Here is a 17,828-nt window from a genome sequence, read left to right on the forward strand (position 1 = left end):
AAATAGGACAATAAAACGAGGGGCAAATAGGTCAAACCACAAAAAATCTAATGGGATCCAATGAAATTGCCCTTTTAGAAATATAAAAATAAAATTAGCTAAATTACTATTTTGGTCATCGAAAAATTTATTTATTTTATTAGTTATAATTATTATTTAACCATATTAAATTTAGACATTGAAAAAAATATAAGTGGGAGTGTGAAAATAATATTTTAATATACAGAGCTCTCACACCTATTCTGACTTTCTACTATCTTCCAATGAAAACAAGACACGTGTCCGGTTTCACTTGAACTGGCCCACACCCTGTGCGAGCCTCGAGCCTTCCAATTTTCCATATCATGGCGTAAAGGAAACAAATCGAAACGCGTTCGACATTCCTTTTCCTCCCTACTCCGTCTTCCTCCCCTCGCTGTTTCTCTTCGAAACCCTTTTTTTTTTGTTGATCTCCGGGAGTACCTCCAGTCTCTGTCGTTCCGGTAAGTGCTTTCGATCGATTTGTTCTTGTTCTTGTTTGTATTTGTTTAGTTCTCGTTTGGCGGCTGAGAAATTTGTCTCTCTGTTTTGTTTGAGTTATTAGGAAATCGGTTTCTGTGATCTTGTTTTGATTTTAGGTTCTTTTTATTTTTGTTTTTGTTTTGTTTTTGCGTTTTTCTTTTTGGTTTGTTTCGATGTGCGCATTTGATTGAGGAGTTCGTTTCTGTTTTGTCTCTGGATGTATTCTCATCGACTTAATCGGGAAAGAAAGCACTTTTGTGGATTTTCATACTGTGACTTGATTGGTGCTTTGATTTTCGTTTTACTTGCTTGATCAGGAGCTGAGAAAATGAGTTTTGGAGTCGTAAGACGACGGATTGCGTCTGGTGGCTCTAATCTGGTGAGTTTCAGTGCATTCTATCCATTTTCTCAAGGTCTACGGGATGCGTATAGGATTTGTATCGGTATGCACAGTTATCTGATTCTGTAGTGCTTTCATTTCAGTTTTCTGTGCAATATTTGCGGGCAATTCGACCTTCCATTTCTGCAGGAAGAGTTCGCAACGTTGCTGAGAAAGAGGTTGTTACGTTTTCTGATGTCTTTGTCTCCTTGTGCGCTTTGTCTGGAGGTGGTTGTTAATGTTGATAGATAGGATATGTTTTGACAAGGCACGAATGGCCTGTTGTACGCAAGAAGTATTTGCTATGTATCTCTTCAATCTTCCTAAAACAAACCTCTCTGTGAAATGAAATGAAATTTAACGGGGATGTTTTTTGGAATTTTTTCATGCAATGAATTATTCATGTATCTTACATGCCTTATTTTTTTTACACATTTAGATTTTGCACCAATGTAGAAGCTTTGGACATGTCAGAAACTTTTCTCACCTCCTTTCACCTGGTAAGTTTGATTACAACTTCTCTACGTACTTGCTTAAGCTCCTACCTCATGCAACTGGTTCAAATATATGATTTCGTTTGATTGATTGATGCCCGTGTTGTAGGTGGTCCTGTTAGCAGTCCACAATCTCTAAGGTCAGTTACCATAATCGCTTTATACCTTGAGATTATCAGATTGAACTGATCAAATTATCTCATCCAATAGAAGGATATAATTGCAAAATTTCCATTTTCGTAATAACATCCAAACAACAAAATTTTAGTACATTCATTTCAAATGTATTTTATTCCAAAGTAAATTGAGAATTCAAAATCATTTCTAGTTTTTAATACCATGTCATTTGAAATCCTTCATATTCTTTGTTGATTCCAACTGAATGGTAAATTCATGAACTTATGTTGTTGTTATATCCTAATCCATTTTTTTTAAAAAGATGATTGTTACTATTTTGTAATTGTTGGTTGATGCCCCACTAAACTGTTTTTTCTACCACGAATCATTAGGTTTAAATCTTATTTTTGCCTTTGAATGACTACACTTATTTTATTTTAGTCCTTGTACTTTCACCATTTTATTTCTATCCTTTACATGAAAAACGTTGTTAGTCTTTATTGTTGAATTTTTGTTTTGCATTTGATAGAAATCTTGGGACATCTATCTCCAAACATAGACCCAACATATGTGGTACTTTACATGAAAAGCATTGTTAGTCTTTATTGTTTTTGTTTTGCATTTAAAACACAAGTATATATAATGTCACATAAACTTTTTTGATAAATACAATATAGAATTAATGAGGGGTGAGCACCTCTTTCAAAGAAGCGAGGTGCCCTCATTAAAACACAATTTGTCGTGTGTTTCAGTCCAAGTGCACACTCTTTAGTGTATTATGAATCTCTCATTCGTATTTTATTCTTTAACTTTTTATAATGAAGAATCTCTTAACTACTTTTAGGTTATCTTTTTCTTTGTCCCCAATTTCTCACAAAAATTCCATATGATTAAAATCTTTATTATTTTATTATTCTCATGTCAATACTATGTTTTCCAATGTATAAAAAGAGGGAGAAGACCCCTAATTATGAAGTGAGAAAGGAAACAATTTTTCTCCATGTTGGACCAAGTAATCGTGATGAAATAAATAAAAAAACCAAGGATGTCATTGATGATTTCTCTAGTATATTTTTTTGATCGAGAAACCAAGCTTCTGTGGGGAAACATAAATGGTGGATACAAAAGGGCTAGCATAAAATAAGCCTACGAAACAACCCAAAGAGAAGCTAACCTGAAATCAAGAAAAGGTTCAAATAAGAAAGAATAAGCCCTAACGAGCAATTACGAATGTCTTTAAAGATAAATAAAGATGTTGAATGTTTAAAGTAAAAATGTTGAAGGTTTCCCCATTAGACAAGGGGCTATGAAAACCAAATTCAAATAAAGAGGAAGTGGCCAAGGACTAAATAACAGAAGACACGGCACAATCGCCAAGAGGATGGGTTATGAGGGCAAGAAAACACAAGATAAAGGAATTTATCACCCACGCAATTCTCCCAAAATAAGTACTTTCTAAGGATTGTTTGGAGGCTTTTACTTGAGGCCAGTTATGAATTTAGCATCACTGATGAAGAGGCTTCTTGCCTTTTTGGCTGGTCTAACCTCACAGGAGAATTTAGTTTGAGGTTTGAGGGGTAAACCGAGTCCTGACACAGAGGAATTATGAATTTGGACTTGGCGCTCTCGGGTGGCTAAATGGATTTTGTATTATGAGAGGAAATAAAACAGAATGGACACTTGGGAGCATCAAGTGAATTCTTTCGGAAGTTACTATTCTCAGGGCTAAAGGGAACCAAACCCTTGTTACATAAAAACTCAGCTCTAGTAATTTGGAAATGCAAATGGCCAAAAGAGAATTTCTTTTTGTCAGTTTGTCAGAGGAGCTTGATGCAATTTTGAAACTTCAAAGAATTGATTAGATTGTATACAAAACTTTTTGACAATGTTGTTTTCCAAGCTATATCTTGGTGTAGACTGTCATTGCAAATTTGGAAGGTCTTTTGTAAACACCATGGATTATACATCCCTTTTGTAAATTTAAATCATCAATGAAATTCTCTTATATAAAAAAGAAAAGATTACCTTGTTGCCTAGTTTGGCACCCGCTTGTAAGAAAAGCAGTTAGAATCCAATGCCAGGTGCTATTCTTCTGTTCTTATGGAAGGCAGTGTTGGAAGCCCATCCTCTATTTCAATCTATTGGGTTTTTGGTCTCCCAATAGTAACGACAAATTTTATTATCGTTCTGGATTGGATTTGAGATTTTCAAGGCTATTGCAAACCCTTTATTTAATCTTTTTTATGTGCATTGTGAGATTCCAATTCAACCTGAAACTTGACTTCCACAAATGGAAGAAAAAACATATAACAAAGAGTTCCCACTTGAACTTATAATATTTATTTAGTTTAACATGAGCCATTTGTCATTAGCCTATTTGAGCTCTACTTGTAAAGACTATATCTTGAGTGAGGAATTGGTCATTTGATTGATAAATAAATCTTTTGTTACTTGTTATAACAACCACTACAATGTGCTTTTCTAATTGAAAACTTGGTTTCAGCGGAATGCCAAGCAAGTATAAATTTTCTTTTCAATAGGGCTCCTTGTAATCACGATATTTTTTAAGAGAAATTTTCTTTAATTCTTTTGCTATTGTCCCCTTTGGTTTTTAAATTTTAATATGGTGATCAGGGTAACTTTTGTGAGTATGCTGCAAAGACCTATGATGCAAATGAATGGCCGGAAATTCTCTTCAGATAATGGTGCGATATCACTGTCTTTTCTTAATGGTTTTTGTTTGTGTTTTGTCTTGAACATTTCTTGTGCTTTAGTTGCCTTTGTATAAAATTTTGTGGTTAGCTAACGCTGTTTGTCATGCTAGAAACATTAGGACTCTTATAGCTAACACTAATAGGAGAGCCCTTTTGTAATTTCCTTTGGTTTCCTACTGTGGCTTTTCACATCATCAATAAAAAGTTTAGTTCACATAAGAAGAGGCCCACTTTAGTCGTCTAAGTGCCACATTTCTTTTTTTCTTTTTGTAATTAACCTATTGTCATGTTTGGCAATAAAGGGGATCTGCTTGACGTTGTTGTCCCTCCATTGGCCGAGTCTATTACTGATGGAACGCTGGCAAAATTCCTGAAGAGTATGTTCTTTGGTTATTAAGTATATTGCTTATTGCTACATAATACACTGGTTTTCTGGTGATTTATTAAGAAGCCATTCTTATATGTTGAGTACAGATCCGGGTGATAGAGTGGAATTGGATGAAGCAATTGCTCAAATTGAAACAGATAAGGTGTTTTTTAGTTTTATATTGGAAAATTGATTTTCTTTCCCCTTCTCCCTCTGAAAATGATTTGACGTTTCATTTAAATCCTTTGCTGCTAATTTTCTATCAGGTTACAATTGATGTCACTAGTCCAGGAGCTGGTATTATCCAGAAGGTGACTATTTCTGGACTTCTACTATTTAATTTCTTTCTATGCGTCTTGTAACTTGATGGGTAATTAATATAAATGTTCGCAGTTTGTTGCCAAGGAAGGAGATACCGTGGAACCAGGTACCAAGGTTGCTGTTATTTCAAAATCTGGTGAAGGTGTAACGCATGTTGCTCCTTCTGAGAAAGCACCAGAGCAAGCTGCATCTCCAGCTGCTCCAGCTGAAAAAGTAGAAAAGCCTAAAGTTGAAACACCTACTAGCGTGAAGCCTAAGGCACCATCTCCACCACCTCCTAAACGCTCGGCTACTGAACCCCAACTTCCTCCCAAGGATAGGGAAAGAAGAGTAAGGACCATAATTTAAATTCTGCATGGCCTTCGTATTCACTTTCTATATATTTTTCGTTGTATGTTTATGATCTTATCCTTATGACTTTACTCCTTGGGATTGTCATGTCTTTAGGTTCCAATGACAAGGCTTCGAAAGAGGGTTGCTACACGATTGAAAGATTCTCAGAACACATTTGCTATGTTGACCACCTTCAATGAAGTTGACATGTAAGCTTACACCAATCGTATTATCGGTCTTTGCACATGTTTTTTTGCATTGGTTTTCCTCTGCCCATGCAGAAACTACCATGCAGCCCCATATTTACCTTGCTTGGCTTTCCGGTTACTTCCTTAAACATTGTTAGTTTCAACCTTTTTGATCCATCATGTCATGCATATCTAGTGATTTCTTTGTTTTCTTTAAAAAAAAGGATTACTTACTTTATCTAATCCTCCCATTTCCAACATGTAAATCCACTTTAGACTGTAGCTATCTTTGGGCATTTTAAGTATATGTTGGGGGTTTGCAGCTCCCTATTGGATGCATTTTTTAGTACGAAATCTTATTAGTTGGCTTTATTTTCACATCTTCATGCATTTATGTTAGCTCTTTGCTGCTTCATGTTTAGCTTATGAACTGCTTTTATGTAGGACAAATTTGATGAAGCTTCGTTCTGATTACAAGGATGCTTTTGTTGAGAAGCACGGAGTCAAGTTGGGTCTTATGTCTGGATTTATTAAAGTATGTACTCTGTTAACTTTGTGGATATGTTAATTCCAGATGTGAACGAGGTGATTATGATTGTTTTGCCAATTCATTTTCTTCTTTTCATGTTTCAGGCTGCTGTCAGTGGGCTTCAGAATCAACCTATTATTAATGCTGTGATTGATGGGGATGATATAATATACAGAGACTATGTAGACATTAGCATAGCCGTTGGCACTCCTAAGGTCTGTTCAGGTTTTGCATGCCTTGGTAGTTTTCTTTTTGTTGTAAAGGAACCTAATGGTGAACTGCAAACGGATAACAGAAAAGGGACTATGATTCCTCCTAGTTTCTCAATAGATTCCTTACAGTATTTTAGACCTCCCTTGGCGTTGCTCTTAAACCCAAGAGAGGCCTAAAATTTGTGAGGGCACTTGCTCCTGTTAGTTGACTAATCTTTTATAAAGGTCCATCACATCTGAAGTTTTAAAGGGGCCATCTTCTAGGATTTCTGGTCTCTGAAGTATGACATCAAAATCCGCATTGAATTTAGCGATCATGATATCAATATAGATTGGCACTGACCAGAATCCATTCAAAGAACTAAAGTTTCTGCTCACGATGTAGATCATGAATCATGAAGAGATATAAAGTTGCTACATTATGTTTCATCATTTTTTCATGCAGGGTCTTGTTGTGCCAGTAATTCGAAATGCTGATAAGATGAATTTTGCTGACATAGAGAAGGAGATAAACACCCTTGCAAAGAAGGCAAACGACGGTACCATATCAATTGACGAGATGGCTGGAGGTTCCTTCACCGTATCCAACGGTGGTGTTTATGGAAGCCTTTTGAGTACCCCCATTATTAATCCTCCTCAGGTTTGTGCTCATAGTCATGAATCCTCCCCCCGCCCTAAAATATCATGCACATTTTTAGTCTCAAATAACCATGTCATGCAGTTACTTTCTCAATGATATCACCTTACTCCCAATGGAACTTTTGAACAAAGAAATTCATGGATACTTACGAAAATATGGCTCATTAAATCAGTTATAGTTTGCTACTCGGATAACCATTGTAATTCTAGAGCTAATACGAGCAACCAACCCCGACTTCGCATCCTTGAAAATTAAATATATTATATATTATCTTATCCATGATTTGCCTTCCTTTTTTTAAATGTTCGTTTCGTACGTTTGTTGATAAAAATCTGCAAATCTGAAATTTCTTGGCAGTCTGCAATCTTGGGAATGCACTCAATTGTCCCCCGTCCGGTTGTGGTTGGAGGCAACGTTGTGTCAAGGCCAATGATGTACATTGCTCTAACATATGACCATAGACTCATTGATGGGAGAGAGGCGGTGTTCTTTTTGCGCCGCATCAAAGATGTCGTGGAAGACCCACGGAGACTTCTCCTTGACATTTAAAGTCTCTGAAAACCAAAGCTGTCATGAAGATATCATCAGCGTGGAGTGTTTCCATAAGAGGGTAAAACTCCAAAACCTTCACAAACCATTTGAGAAATAAATACTCGTTTTCCTCAGATTTTTTAAAGTTTTGTAGAATTTTCCCATACTTGTTGTGCTCCCATAAGTAATTGCGGCTTGTCTCATAATTGATACTGAATGAGGATCTTGTTGGAAAGCATGTTTTTTAAGCGATTTTCCATGAATTTGTGCTGTGGGAACTGCCACGCCCATGCTGTTGAATTATTATTGTTATTATTTTTTATAATGAAGTCATCTATGGGATTTATTGCCCAACCTGGAAATGTTTCAAGTTCTAATTTTGATTTTTTTTTTTTTGTTGTTGTGTTAATCTGTAAGCACTTCTATTGACAAGTTTTACAGGGATGGTTTCCTTTCCTCGTGCGAATACAGCTTCTGTGTTTGAAACTCAGCTCGGCGAGGCTGCGATGTATTAGTTCGAACTTTTGAGTTCTTGGTTAGTAATTGCTTTATTTCTTTCATTGTTGAAGTTCAGTCAGTAGGTTTCAATAATTACATTTACAATGGAGGAATACTTACAACTGATGGGAATTTCATGTTCATCCCGCTCAAAACAAAAGAGTTGAGGTTTAAGCATTTGAAAAATGAAAACTTAAGATTAGTTAATAACTCGGGACAACGGCCCGAGAAATATCGATTTCAAAAGCTTGCATGATAACATTGTGAAAAAGGGTAGGTTCATGACATCGCAAGGTAGAATTCATTTATTTATAATTTTCTTTGTAGAAGGTCAATTTATATTCTTATACTATTGGTCGATCATTGTATCAATTTAAAGGTTGTTTAAAGGCTAAACTTTTTTAATTGAATCAATTTTGATCTTTTGTTAGGAATTTGTAACTATTTTTACTTAAATTTACTGTAAATCAATACAAATTATCGTACATTCTCCAAGGAGAAAATAGTGTGAAAATTATATACTAATGATCCTCAAACAAAAGTTTAAATTGATTCGCTCGGATTGGAGTTTTAGATCCTCGGAGAAATCTCTTTTCTTAATATCTCTAGATCCTCGGAAAAATCTCTTTTCTTAATACCCCTATTCTCCTTTCATCCGGAGTTGCCGTAACTTGGGCTCATCATGTTATACTCACAGGAAAAGAAAAACGAGTAATTTACGCTTTAGTAGCTACCGTTTCACTGGCTCTAGAGTAATTTACGCTTTAGTAGCTACCGTTTCACTGGCTCTAGTATTCATATGCTTTCAAAGAATGAAATATTATCAAGTACGCTTACTATTTCGGATAGTATTTATGGTTCTACCTTTTTCTTAGCGACTAGCTTTTCAAGTTCTTCAACAAGTACAACATTTTGTACATATATTTGTATATATCTATATATATCAGTCTACATTCAATGCAAGGATTTTACATCACAATATTTATTTCCATCGTTACAGTAAGTTACATGGGAAGATAAAGACAATTTAATACGTTTGGAATATAAATAATTATGAGGAAAAATGACATTCAATTACTCGGTTTGAATTGGCATTATGGCAGATATCGTCAAACTAAATATTATTTATCTGAAATTAATAAGAACAATCAATACGAAGTCAATGCAATCCTGTGGTCTTCTTTTCTCTCCTAATTGAAGTAAAGGGGTTTTCTTTTTCTTTCTTTTTTTTTTTTTTTTTTTTTTTTTTTTTTTTTTGTCTCATTCAATTATTCAATAAATTACAAACTTAGAGGTCAGCATAAATTAAATCAGCATCAGATGACAGCAAAATCAGAGGGTATTAAATACCACACAAAGGTTGTAGTATTCCAACTTGCCTTTTGGCAATCCTCAAAATTGATGCCTCTCCTGCGACACAGGCCGACCTTTGATGTCATTACATTCTGACCTCTATGCCTTCCTTTAATAAATGCCCTTTTACGGACTGAATAGCCACCTGTCATCCACACCACTAGATGCTTAGAGGGACAACAAACCTTGCTTTTTCCCTCTCTTTTTCTAATAATCAAGTAGAAAAAGTGAAAGATTACACGACAATACAGAACACAAAAGCCCACTAAAAGGAAGCCAAATTTGTGAAAGAACACACGAGAATACAAAAACAGAACCCCACAAAAAAGAAGCCAAATTTCAAGAAGTTTCTATCAAGTAAAATATGATTTAGTGGATAGTTACAAAAGACTTAAAAACAGAAGTCCAAATATCAACCGACCAACCATTGCCACCAGAACTATCCCAACTCCTGAAGATATAATATCTTTCTAGCTCGAAAGATCTCACAAAATAAGTCAAACTCCCGACTTTTCATAAAAAGCTCCCTTTCCCATGGAAGGGAACAAACCATTGGAAGATTGCCCATATAACTGGTAACCGTAAGAATATGTCCTGAGACAGATTTTCAGGTACAACCGGCTAATGGTGAAAATTAAGTTTATAAACACTACTTTTACCTACAATTTTTTTTGTTTAGTTAATTATTAGTTTCAAAATTCAAGCTAAATTTAAAAACGAAAAAAAAAAAAAGAAGAGTAGTTTTTAAAAACTTATTTTTTGATTTTCGAATTTGACCAAAAATACAAATGTTTTCTTAACCACAATGAAAACCATTGGAAAAAAAAAATAGTGCGAAAACAAAACACAGTTTTAAAAACCCAAAAATAAAAATCAAATGGTTATCAAATGGAGAAGGTTAATCACAATCTTATGATAATACAGCTAGGCTGACTGATTTTAGACTAGTTAAGAATTCGGGGTGTGAGCTATGATTTTCCTAGACCTACGGTGCATCAAATCTAAGAAGTTAGTATTAATGATGTTCAGACTTAATAGAATTAAATGTCATATAGCTCTCCGTCTTACACACTATGTTAAATGAGCATATAGGTGACAGTTAATCACATGCTCTCGGAAAATCAGGGGCAATGAACGTTTCAAACTTGATTAAATCAAACGACAGTTTTATTCTAAATAAATCGTCAATCGAGGCTAAAGCATGGTATCAGATCATTTGGAGTTTGTATGCACAACTAAGATAAAGGAATCTCAGGGAATACCTCCTTGCGATGGAAAATGCCAGCAGCTAAGGCAGCAGATGCATTTGTCTTGCTAAACACCTCTGAGAAATGGTCAGAACACCCAGCACCGCTGCTGGCAATAACATGGATGCTCACAGAATCCGATATCAGCTTTACTAGATCTAAATCAAATCCTTTTCCTTGACCTGAGAAAATTTAGTCAGAAACAAAATTAGATTGTAATAGTATTTAAGAAGACAGATTATCCTCCATACAAGAGCAAGAAGTAAAAGCATGCATGTTTTCTCAAACAATTATTTACATGTTTCTCAAATAATTGGGAGTTGGGAGGTTCTTTCTAAGAATATTGAAATTCCCCAATCGTATTGCTCTTCCCATAGTCAACCTCAAAGCATTGGGGCAGTCTACGACTATTTGAATCGATTAAGGAATCAAGCTTCTAAATAGGCTTATCTTTCAATCATGGAAGGCTAGACAATCTCAGTCAAGATGGAAAATTGAATTTATGAGGCTTCAGATAAATTCTCAAACAGGCCCCCCTCCTCACCATCATACCTCATCAAGGGTTCCCCATTAATCGAGGGTATTTGAAAGTCCATAGTTTCCAGTTCAAATGAGGAAATGTCTTAGCAGGTGGACCCCGTTGAAGATTGTTGAGAGAGAGTCCCACATTGGCTAATTTATGGAATAATCATGGGTTTATAAGTAAGATATACATCTCAATTGGTATGAGGCCTTTTGAGGAAGCCCAAAGCAAAGCCATGAGAGCTTATGCTCAATTAACACCATTGACAGAGTTCAAAAAAGTCATTTGACCTTTACCTCAATCCTCGCAGGTTATGTGAACAAGGATGGAGAAAAGCATGGAACTGCTTTTATTCATTGCTAGTTTGTTAGTAATCAGTGGTGGGTCTCTGCGGACAGCAGTGGGGCTAAGCCTCAATCTTCAAAGAGACTACGAAAGAGAGAGAGCTATAGAGGGAGAGACATGGGAGCTTATGCATTTGCTAATTTCTTACGGCCAGTTCATACATCCAAGTTATGCAATAATGACCGAGTGGTAAGTCTTTTGTTAATGTCCTCCCTGGACTAACCTGAAGGATTTCTATCCTTCCAACCTTTGTAGTTCTTGTAATATGTAGTAGGAGGTTTCTCATTGAAAGAAAACAAAAAGGAAAAAGCGAAGATGATACTTATGTTTGGAAGAGAGTGATTATTAAATGTTTATTGCATGGAACTGTCATCCTTACCATCACAATCTATGCAATTTAGCAGTATTTCTCCAGCTCCAAGCTCCTCAACTGCTTTTGCAAGCTCATAAGCTCCAATAGGTCGACCTTCTCGACCTCCATTCACCTAGCGAACAAAAAAAAAAATGGTTTAAAGAAATTTTTTTAAGGTTGGAAGCACTGAGCAACAAACTCCAAATTCTAGATTACTCAGCAAAGGATACGAGCCCAAACAATTTGAATTAAAAAAAAAAGAAAAAGAATTATATTAAAAAACGGCATTCTTTTAGTCTCTAAGTCTCCCCCCACGTTGAAATTAAGAGTAAATTTTATTTCTACCTTTTATGACTCTCCCTCCCTTATTTTCTGACAATTTTCTAAAAACCAATCTGATCTTTCCCTCACCTTGCTTTTAATATAAGTTCTGTTTAAGAGAAATTTGGGGAAGATAAAAGAAACAATAAATAAATAAAAACCAACTGGGAGTTTTCTAATCTCAGTTTCAACTGAAGCAAAAGTGTGTCGTAGTAACTCAAACTCTCAATTTTGTTCATGAAAAACTAGGAGTATATTATTGGCAGCTTGTTGAAAAGAAATTTGCATTCAGAAAATTTCATTGCGAAGTAAATGTGAGAGTAAAAATAGTACTTACTGTACACTGATACCATGCATATTCTTCTCCATTAGGACCTGAAATCAACATAAATTCACCTTTATAAATTCAATCCAAGCTCAAACAGATTCTCTCAAACGTATAACCGTATCAGTAAACTTGGTCTATCAATAAACACTTAGCTTAATAGTTCCCATTGTCATGCATTTCACCCATTCATCAAGAGAGAAATAAAACATTGCAAGGGCAGGATTCACCATCATTGTACACCTCTAATCCACAACAGGGGCTAGAGGGGTTTTGAGGAGACAATGGAAATGAAATATCCATTTACCTGGGTTAGTAACTCGAATGACTTTGAACTCCACATCATCAGGACTTTTAAGGTACACTCTTCGAGGATCAATACTTACCACGACCGCCTGAAATGTAGATTTTGGACAAACTCACTGAGATTGCTATTATTCAGGCTATCGAGAACAAAGACTAAACATCTATGTACACTAAATTAATAAATTGTTTCATAATATACAAGCCTCTTCAGTGAGTGAATCAGTTAATCACAAACAGGAACAAATTATAGATGTGGTTAATTAGACATGACAGAGTTTAAGAAAAAAAGACAGAGGAGAAGTGTAAGGTAATTTGTTAAATGCTTCCATTACCGGAAGCCCGAAGAATAAAGCCGTCATCCAAACAGATAAAGCAAGAATGCAAAAATGGAGAAAAAAATGTTATTTAGAAAATGCAGGTAACAAGGAAAAGCAGTCACTGCAGTATCAACAAGTCCTTTGGAATCTGGACCTTATATTTCAGTACCAGGATCAAATACATGAATGATAAAAATGACAGCCGGCGCTATTGCTATTACCGACCTGATTTCCATAAACAGTAGAAATCTGTTCCAAGCTGCTCTTTCCAGTCTTTACCTGATAGCAGATATTCAAGAACCATATAAGTGAAACAACCATGCACACAAGTAAACTCAAAACAGATTATTGATATAACACTTACACCAGTTCTTAAATATTCCTCAGCAGCATAAACTGCATCACTTCCGATAGATATTTTATCAGCTCCAGATCTGAAATATTCTGAAGCAACTTCCAAGCTAGAATAGTGTCTGACAAGGATATGCATGACAAACCGTTCGTGAAGTAGATCAAAGCAGCATAACTGCGTAACATACTACCAGTAACGTTGATCAAAGTATTTAAAAACAATAAGTACCCTTAGTTAATATAAAGAGCACACCTGCCATTTGCATCTGTAAAATCTCTAATTCCGCCTCCAACAGTCAATGGTACAAAAACATTTTCTGATGTGTATCTCAGCACCTATGATGAGTACCATAGAGGATAGAGTTTAGAAAAAGAACTAGAACAAAAATTATTTATCGGGCAACAATATAGTGGAAAATTATTGCAAATACAATCTAACTAACCTGCAACATTGGCAAGTCGCCAAGAGGGAAGTCACGGAAACCAGTTATATTCAGAAAACTGACCTACAATTTGACATCATAAGAACCAAGCAGATTAAAAGCCGAATAGTATCATTTTGAAAGTAATAATTACTTGGAGGATGACAGTTTTTAAGATAAAAGGTGGTGAGGCATACCTCGTCAGCTCCATCCTTGTAGTATTGTCCAGCAAGCTCAACCGGCTTGCCAAGGTTCCTCACCTAAACATAAAATAATAGTGTCATTACCATAAAATGAAGCATCTTCCTAGCAAATTGAAAGATCATGGGAACACTACCCTAATCAGTCCCTCAAAATAAAAAAAGTTGGCATTTTAACCACTGGTATTAAAATAAACTGCCAAACAGCATTATAAAATACGTAAGTTATGAATTAAGGTCCTATATTTATATGTTTATACTAACTAAATTTTCCAGGACATGATCACATAATTGATAAAAACTAGTAGAAAGAAAAGTTATTGCAAATTCTAAGACAGCCAGATTTTTAGCTGGTATTAGGATTTTCTTTGAATCTCTTTTTAAAAATAGAAACGTAAGAATCTCGGCATTCAATTGGCATATGGTCCTCCCAGAAGATCCACACCTCCTTTTGTTCACTCTTTCACAAGGCCGAAGAAGATTTTGTGGGAGAATTGTATTAGAGCTTTTTGCTGGAACATTTGGCGAGAAAGAAACAGAAGAATCTTTCAAGAAGGGGAATAATCCTACTTTGGGTTTTTTCTAGGCTATAGTTAATACAATTGTGAATTGGTGTAAATGCTCCCCCCCCCCCCCCCCCCCCCAAAAAAAAAACAATAGATTTTTTTTCAGGCAAAACAAGGCATAAAAGGGTCCTCAAAAGGGAGGAAAACTCTCCAAGAGCCATGACCTATAATATAACAAAAGCTACAACAATTAACCCTACCTTTTACCCAAAAAGAAAGTAATTAAATTTAGATGTATTCGAGGCCCAGAGGGATTTGCTGAGCTGCAAATGCATCACAACTCAAAATTCCCTCTTTCCATCTTTAAAGACTACAACTATATCAATATATGCTGCCTTACTATAACTGAAAATAATAAATGCACTTCTAGCTGGGAAAATTGTTTAAAAGCTTTTACATAGAAATTTTTTTCACAATTGAATATCGAAACTAACTTACACATACCCCAACTGGCTACTAATCTTATTCGAAAACTGTATCAAAACGTTTATTGTGGCATGAAAAACTAGTATACCTCATTCTCTTCTGATTGCTCCCTTACATCATATTGGTCCCCTTTGGTAACAACCAGATCCCCTTGATCATTAGTCCGCACATCAAGACAAGCAATTACCTAAGAGAATTAAAAAGATTTGGTGACAGTCCCCCCTATCTCATTTACAGAGGACAATTTTTTTTAACAAGAATATGTACAGAGGATGAAAGGATGGACATAAATACCCAAGTGGGATAAGAAAAATGATGAGCTTTTTGCAAGGCTTATTACCTTCTAAGGGCTCTGCCTTGCGGGGTAAGAATATATAAGTGGAAAACGTAAATTAAAATGAAGGTGTTATATTGTTAGTGTTGAGTGATTATTACCCTTTTTGCAAGCCTTGATGCCTTCCCCTCAGTAGGTTTCTGTCTTAAATGAACATTTCAAATTGTTAGTTAATCTTAAAAAAAAAAACGTGATGTAGATAACATGTTCACGTCAAAGAATGAAAGTTAACATACCTTGGTCAAAGTTGACTTTGGAAACAAGAATCTTCTCAGAACAGACAGGCCTACATCTGGTAATTATACATATGTGCCACTAATCATTAAAAAGTACGCAACAATATTGAAATTTTCTAACAAAGAGTTATAACAGGTCAAAGAGCAAACAAGATAGAATTAAATCAATCATGAAAGACTGTAACAATGAAGTAGTTTATGCCACTATTCTAAAGCAGTAAAACTCAACCAAGACATCAAGTTTTTTCTTTTTCCACTTGTTTTGTATTGAAATTTAGAGGAAGAAACTTATCATCCATTTTCTTTTTTTAGAAAAAGGGGAACAACGAGCACAAGCAAATTATATCTTACCTCCACTCTTTTCTGGGTGGAATTGAACTGCATGGACATTTCCCCTTCTAACTGAGGCTATAAACCTGTCACCATAGCTGCAAGTAGAAGAGATCCACTCCTTGTTCTTGTCAGACTGAAATATGAGAAAAGAATGAGGACACCCGTATACAGAATGTTGAGAGAGAAGGAAAGTGTTCATAAAAAATCATGTGGAAAAAGAATTATATTGAACGAGACATTATCTTACTGGCATAGCACGGTAAGAGTGAACAAAGTAGACATGACGATTACAAATATCGTCCAAGATCTCAGAGTCATCTGAGATTTCCAAAGCATTCCACCCAATATGGGGTACACTAAAACCATTGGAGGAGTCGAAACGCCCAACCACACCCGGTATTAAGCCAAGTCCTTTTACTGAAACACATAACAAGTGTAATTCAATCTTATCATAGGAAAAGCGATTTTGAAATGATCATTTAATTCAACCTCAAGAAAAGACCCTCACTGTTGGGTTATGGGAATTTGTGAAGGAGAGTAATTGAAGGACATTTAATATGCAAAGAGAATTTGAATTCCTTGACTTAATATTTTTTGTTACTTTACATTGGTGCATCCTCTCAAAAGAATTCTAAACTTATTCCTCCCTTCTTATTTATGCCTTGGCCATTTCTCTTCTTTGTAACCTCTTATCCTCTTCAACGAAATGTTTACAGTCTCCATTCAAACAAAAAATAAAACAAATGCAAAGATCAGTTTCAAACCTGGTCCATTCTCGTCGCTTGATTCGAAGAGTAGTTGAAGCCCAAGACAAATGCCTAAAAATGGGCGATCATTCTCAATATAAGTACAGAGTGCTTCAGCCATTCTGCAAAACATCACACGTACTCCAAACCATAAATACTGCTTACGGCTTTTAATGTGCACCATTCAACCCATTCTGGATAGTTTATGGCACATGTGTGTTAAAATTAAAAGAGGTTAAAAGTAAATAGATACCCTTTATTGTTTAGCACATCCATGGCTGGAGCAAATGCACCAACTCCAGGAAATATTAGGCGTTTTGCATTTAGAATGTCTTCTGGAGTTTGCACCTAAAAATCAGCTTTCATATGTCAAGTTGTTGCTAGATTGTTACAAAAAGAAAATCATCATAAGAAATGGCATGAGGCACACTAACTACTCATTGACTAAACTATCAACAACAACACTTAAATTCAAAATAAAGGAATCAGTACAAGATTTTCAACAAATCATAAATCAAAAGCATTCAGATAACAAAAACCATTTTAATCAAATTCGAAGTACAAACTGCTGCAACTTCAATCATTAGCTGTTTCATTATCCTATTACAGGGAAAAATCCATACAAGGCCAAACAGAAAGAGATAGAAAGAGAATCTCACATCTTTAATGTCGAAGCCAAGGTAACGAATTGCATTCCTCACACTACGAACATTACCAGCACCGTAATCCAGCAAAGTCACGACTATAATAACAAGAACGAGAAAATTAGAAGGAGAGCATTGAAACGAGCAACAAATTCCTTAGCACAGAGAGAGTGAGAGAGAGTACCTGAGTCACCCGAAAATGAGGCACGAACCGCAAACTTACCGGTGGACTTAACTTTGAGATGACAAGTTTTGTAACGATTATTGCGAAGAAAAACGAGAGAGTTCGTAGGAAACGACGACGGAAATGATCGAATTACAGTCCGAGAAGAAGAAACAGCGATAGAGAACGGCGGTGCTTCCATTAAAATCAGTGGAACTACACTGCCGGCAGGAACTGTACCCGTGAAGTCTGGACGACGGAGATTTCGAGCTTTGATTGAATTGGCAATGGCAGGAAGAAGAGAGCACCGGTGTGGCGGCGTTCGACTGAAATGGCCAACTAACCTCCGTGGGATTTAATTTTAATTTTAATTTTAATTTTCTTTAATTATTATTATTATAACCATTAGAATGATGCTTGGTCAATGTGTTGTAAATAAAATACTACAAAATACTGACGTGGAATTGGAACAATATTTTATTAAAAAGGTTATA

At 35.6% G+C, this 17,828-nt stretch overlaps 2 protein-coding genes across 2 annotated transcripts; one reads left to right on the forward strand and one right to left on the reverse strand.

Annotated features, from left to right (window-relative positions):
- Positions 1-327: 327 nt before the first annotated feature.
- LOC111788606 (Dihydrolipoamide succinyltransferase) lies at positions 328-7,680 on the forward strand. Its single transcript, XM_023669001.2, has 15 exons — positions 328-482; positions 819-880; positions 985-1,059; positions 1,320-1,380; positions 1,484-1,514; positions 4,126-4,196; positions 4,508-4,582; positions 4,680-4,735; positions 4,839-4,883; positions 4,966-5,223; positions 5,341-5,435; positions 5,859-5,949; positions 6,048-6,158; positions 6,601-6,795; positions 7,153-7,680. Exons 2-15 carry the CDS (start codon positions 830-832, stop codon positions 7,342-7,344), a joined length of 1,407 nt encoding a protein of 468 aa, XP_023524769.2. The 5' UTR covers positions 328-482; positions 819-829; the 3' UTR covers positions 7,345-7,680.
- A 1,391-nt stretch (positions 7,681-9,071) lies between these two features.
- Positions 9,072-17,690, reverse strand: LOC111785978 (imidazole glycerol phosphate synthase hisHF, chloroplastic). The gene is made up of 19 exons (XM_023666336.2): positions 17,356-17,690; positions 17,187-17,269; positions 16,781-16,875; positions 16,546-16,649; positions 16,029-16,198; positions 15,800-15,914; positions 15,449-15,504; positions 15,314-15,352; positions 14,967-15,065; positions 13,884-13,946; positions 13,708-13,770; positions 13,518-13,600; positions 13,278-13,386; positions 13,139-13,192; positions 12,598-12,685; positions 12,303-12,340; positions 11,672-11,777; positions 10,440-10,606; positions 9,072-9,322 (listed from the first exon to the last, which is right to left on the reverse strand). The coding sequence occupies exons 1-19, from the start codon at positions 17,534-17,536 to the stop codon at positions 9,263-9,265; spliced, it is 1,773 nt and encodes a 590-aa protein (XP_023522104.2). The 5' UTR covers positions 17,537-17,690; the 3' UTR covers positions 9,072-9,262.
- Positions 17,691-17,828: the final 138 nt, after the last annotated feature.

Source organism: Cucurbita pepo, chromosome 2 (assembly GCF_057944985.1).
Source record: "Cucurbita pepo subsp. pepo isolate OVF chromosome 2, ASM5794498v1, whole genome shotgun sequence".
In the NCBI taxonomy this organism is placed as follows: Eukaryota; Viridiplantae; Streptophyta; class Magnoliopsida; order Cucurbitales; family Cucurbitaceae; genus Cucurbita; species Cucurbita pepo.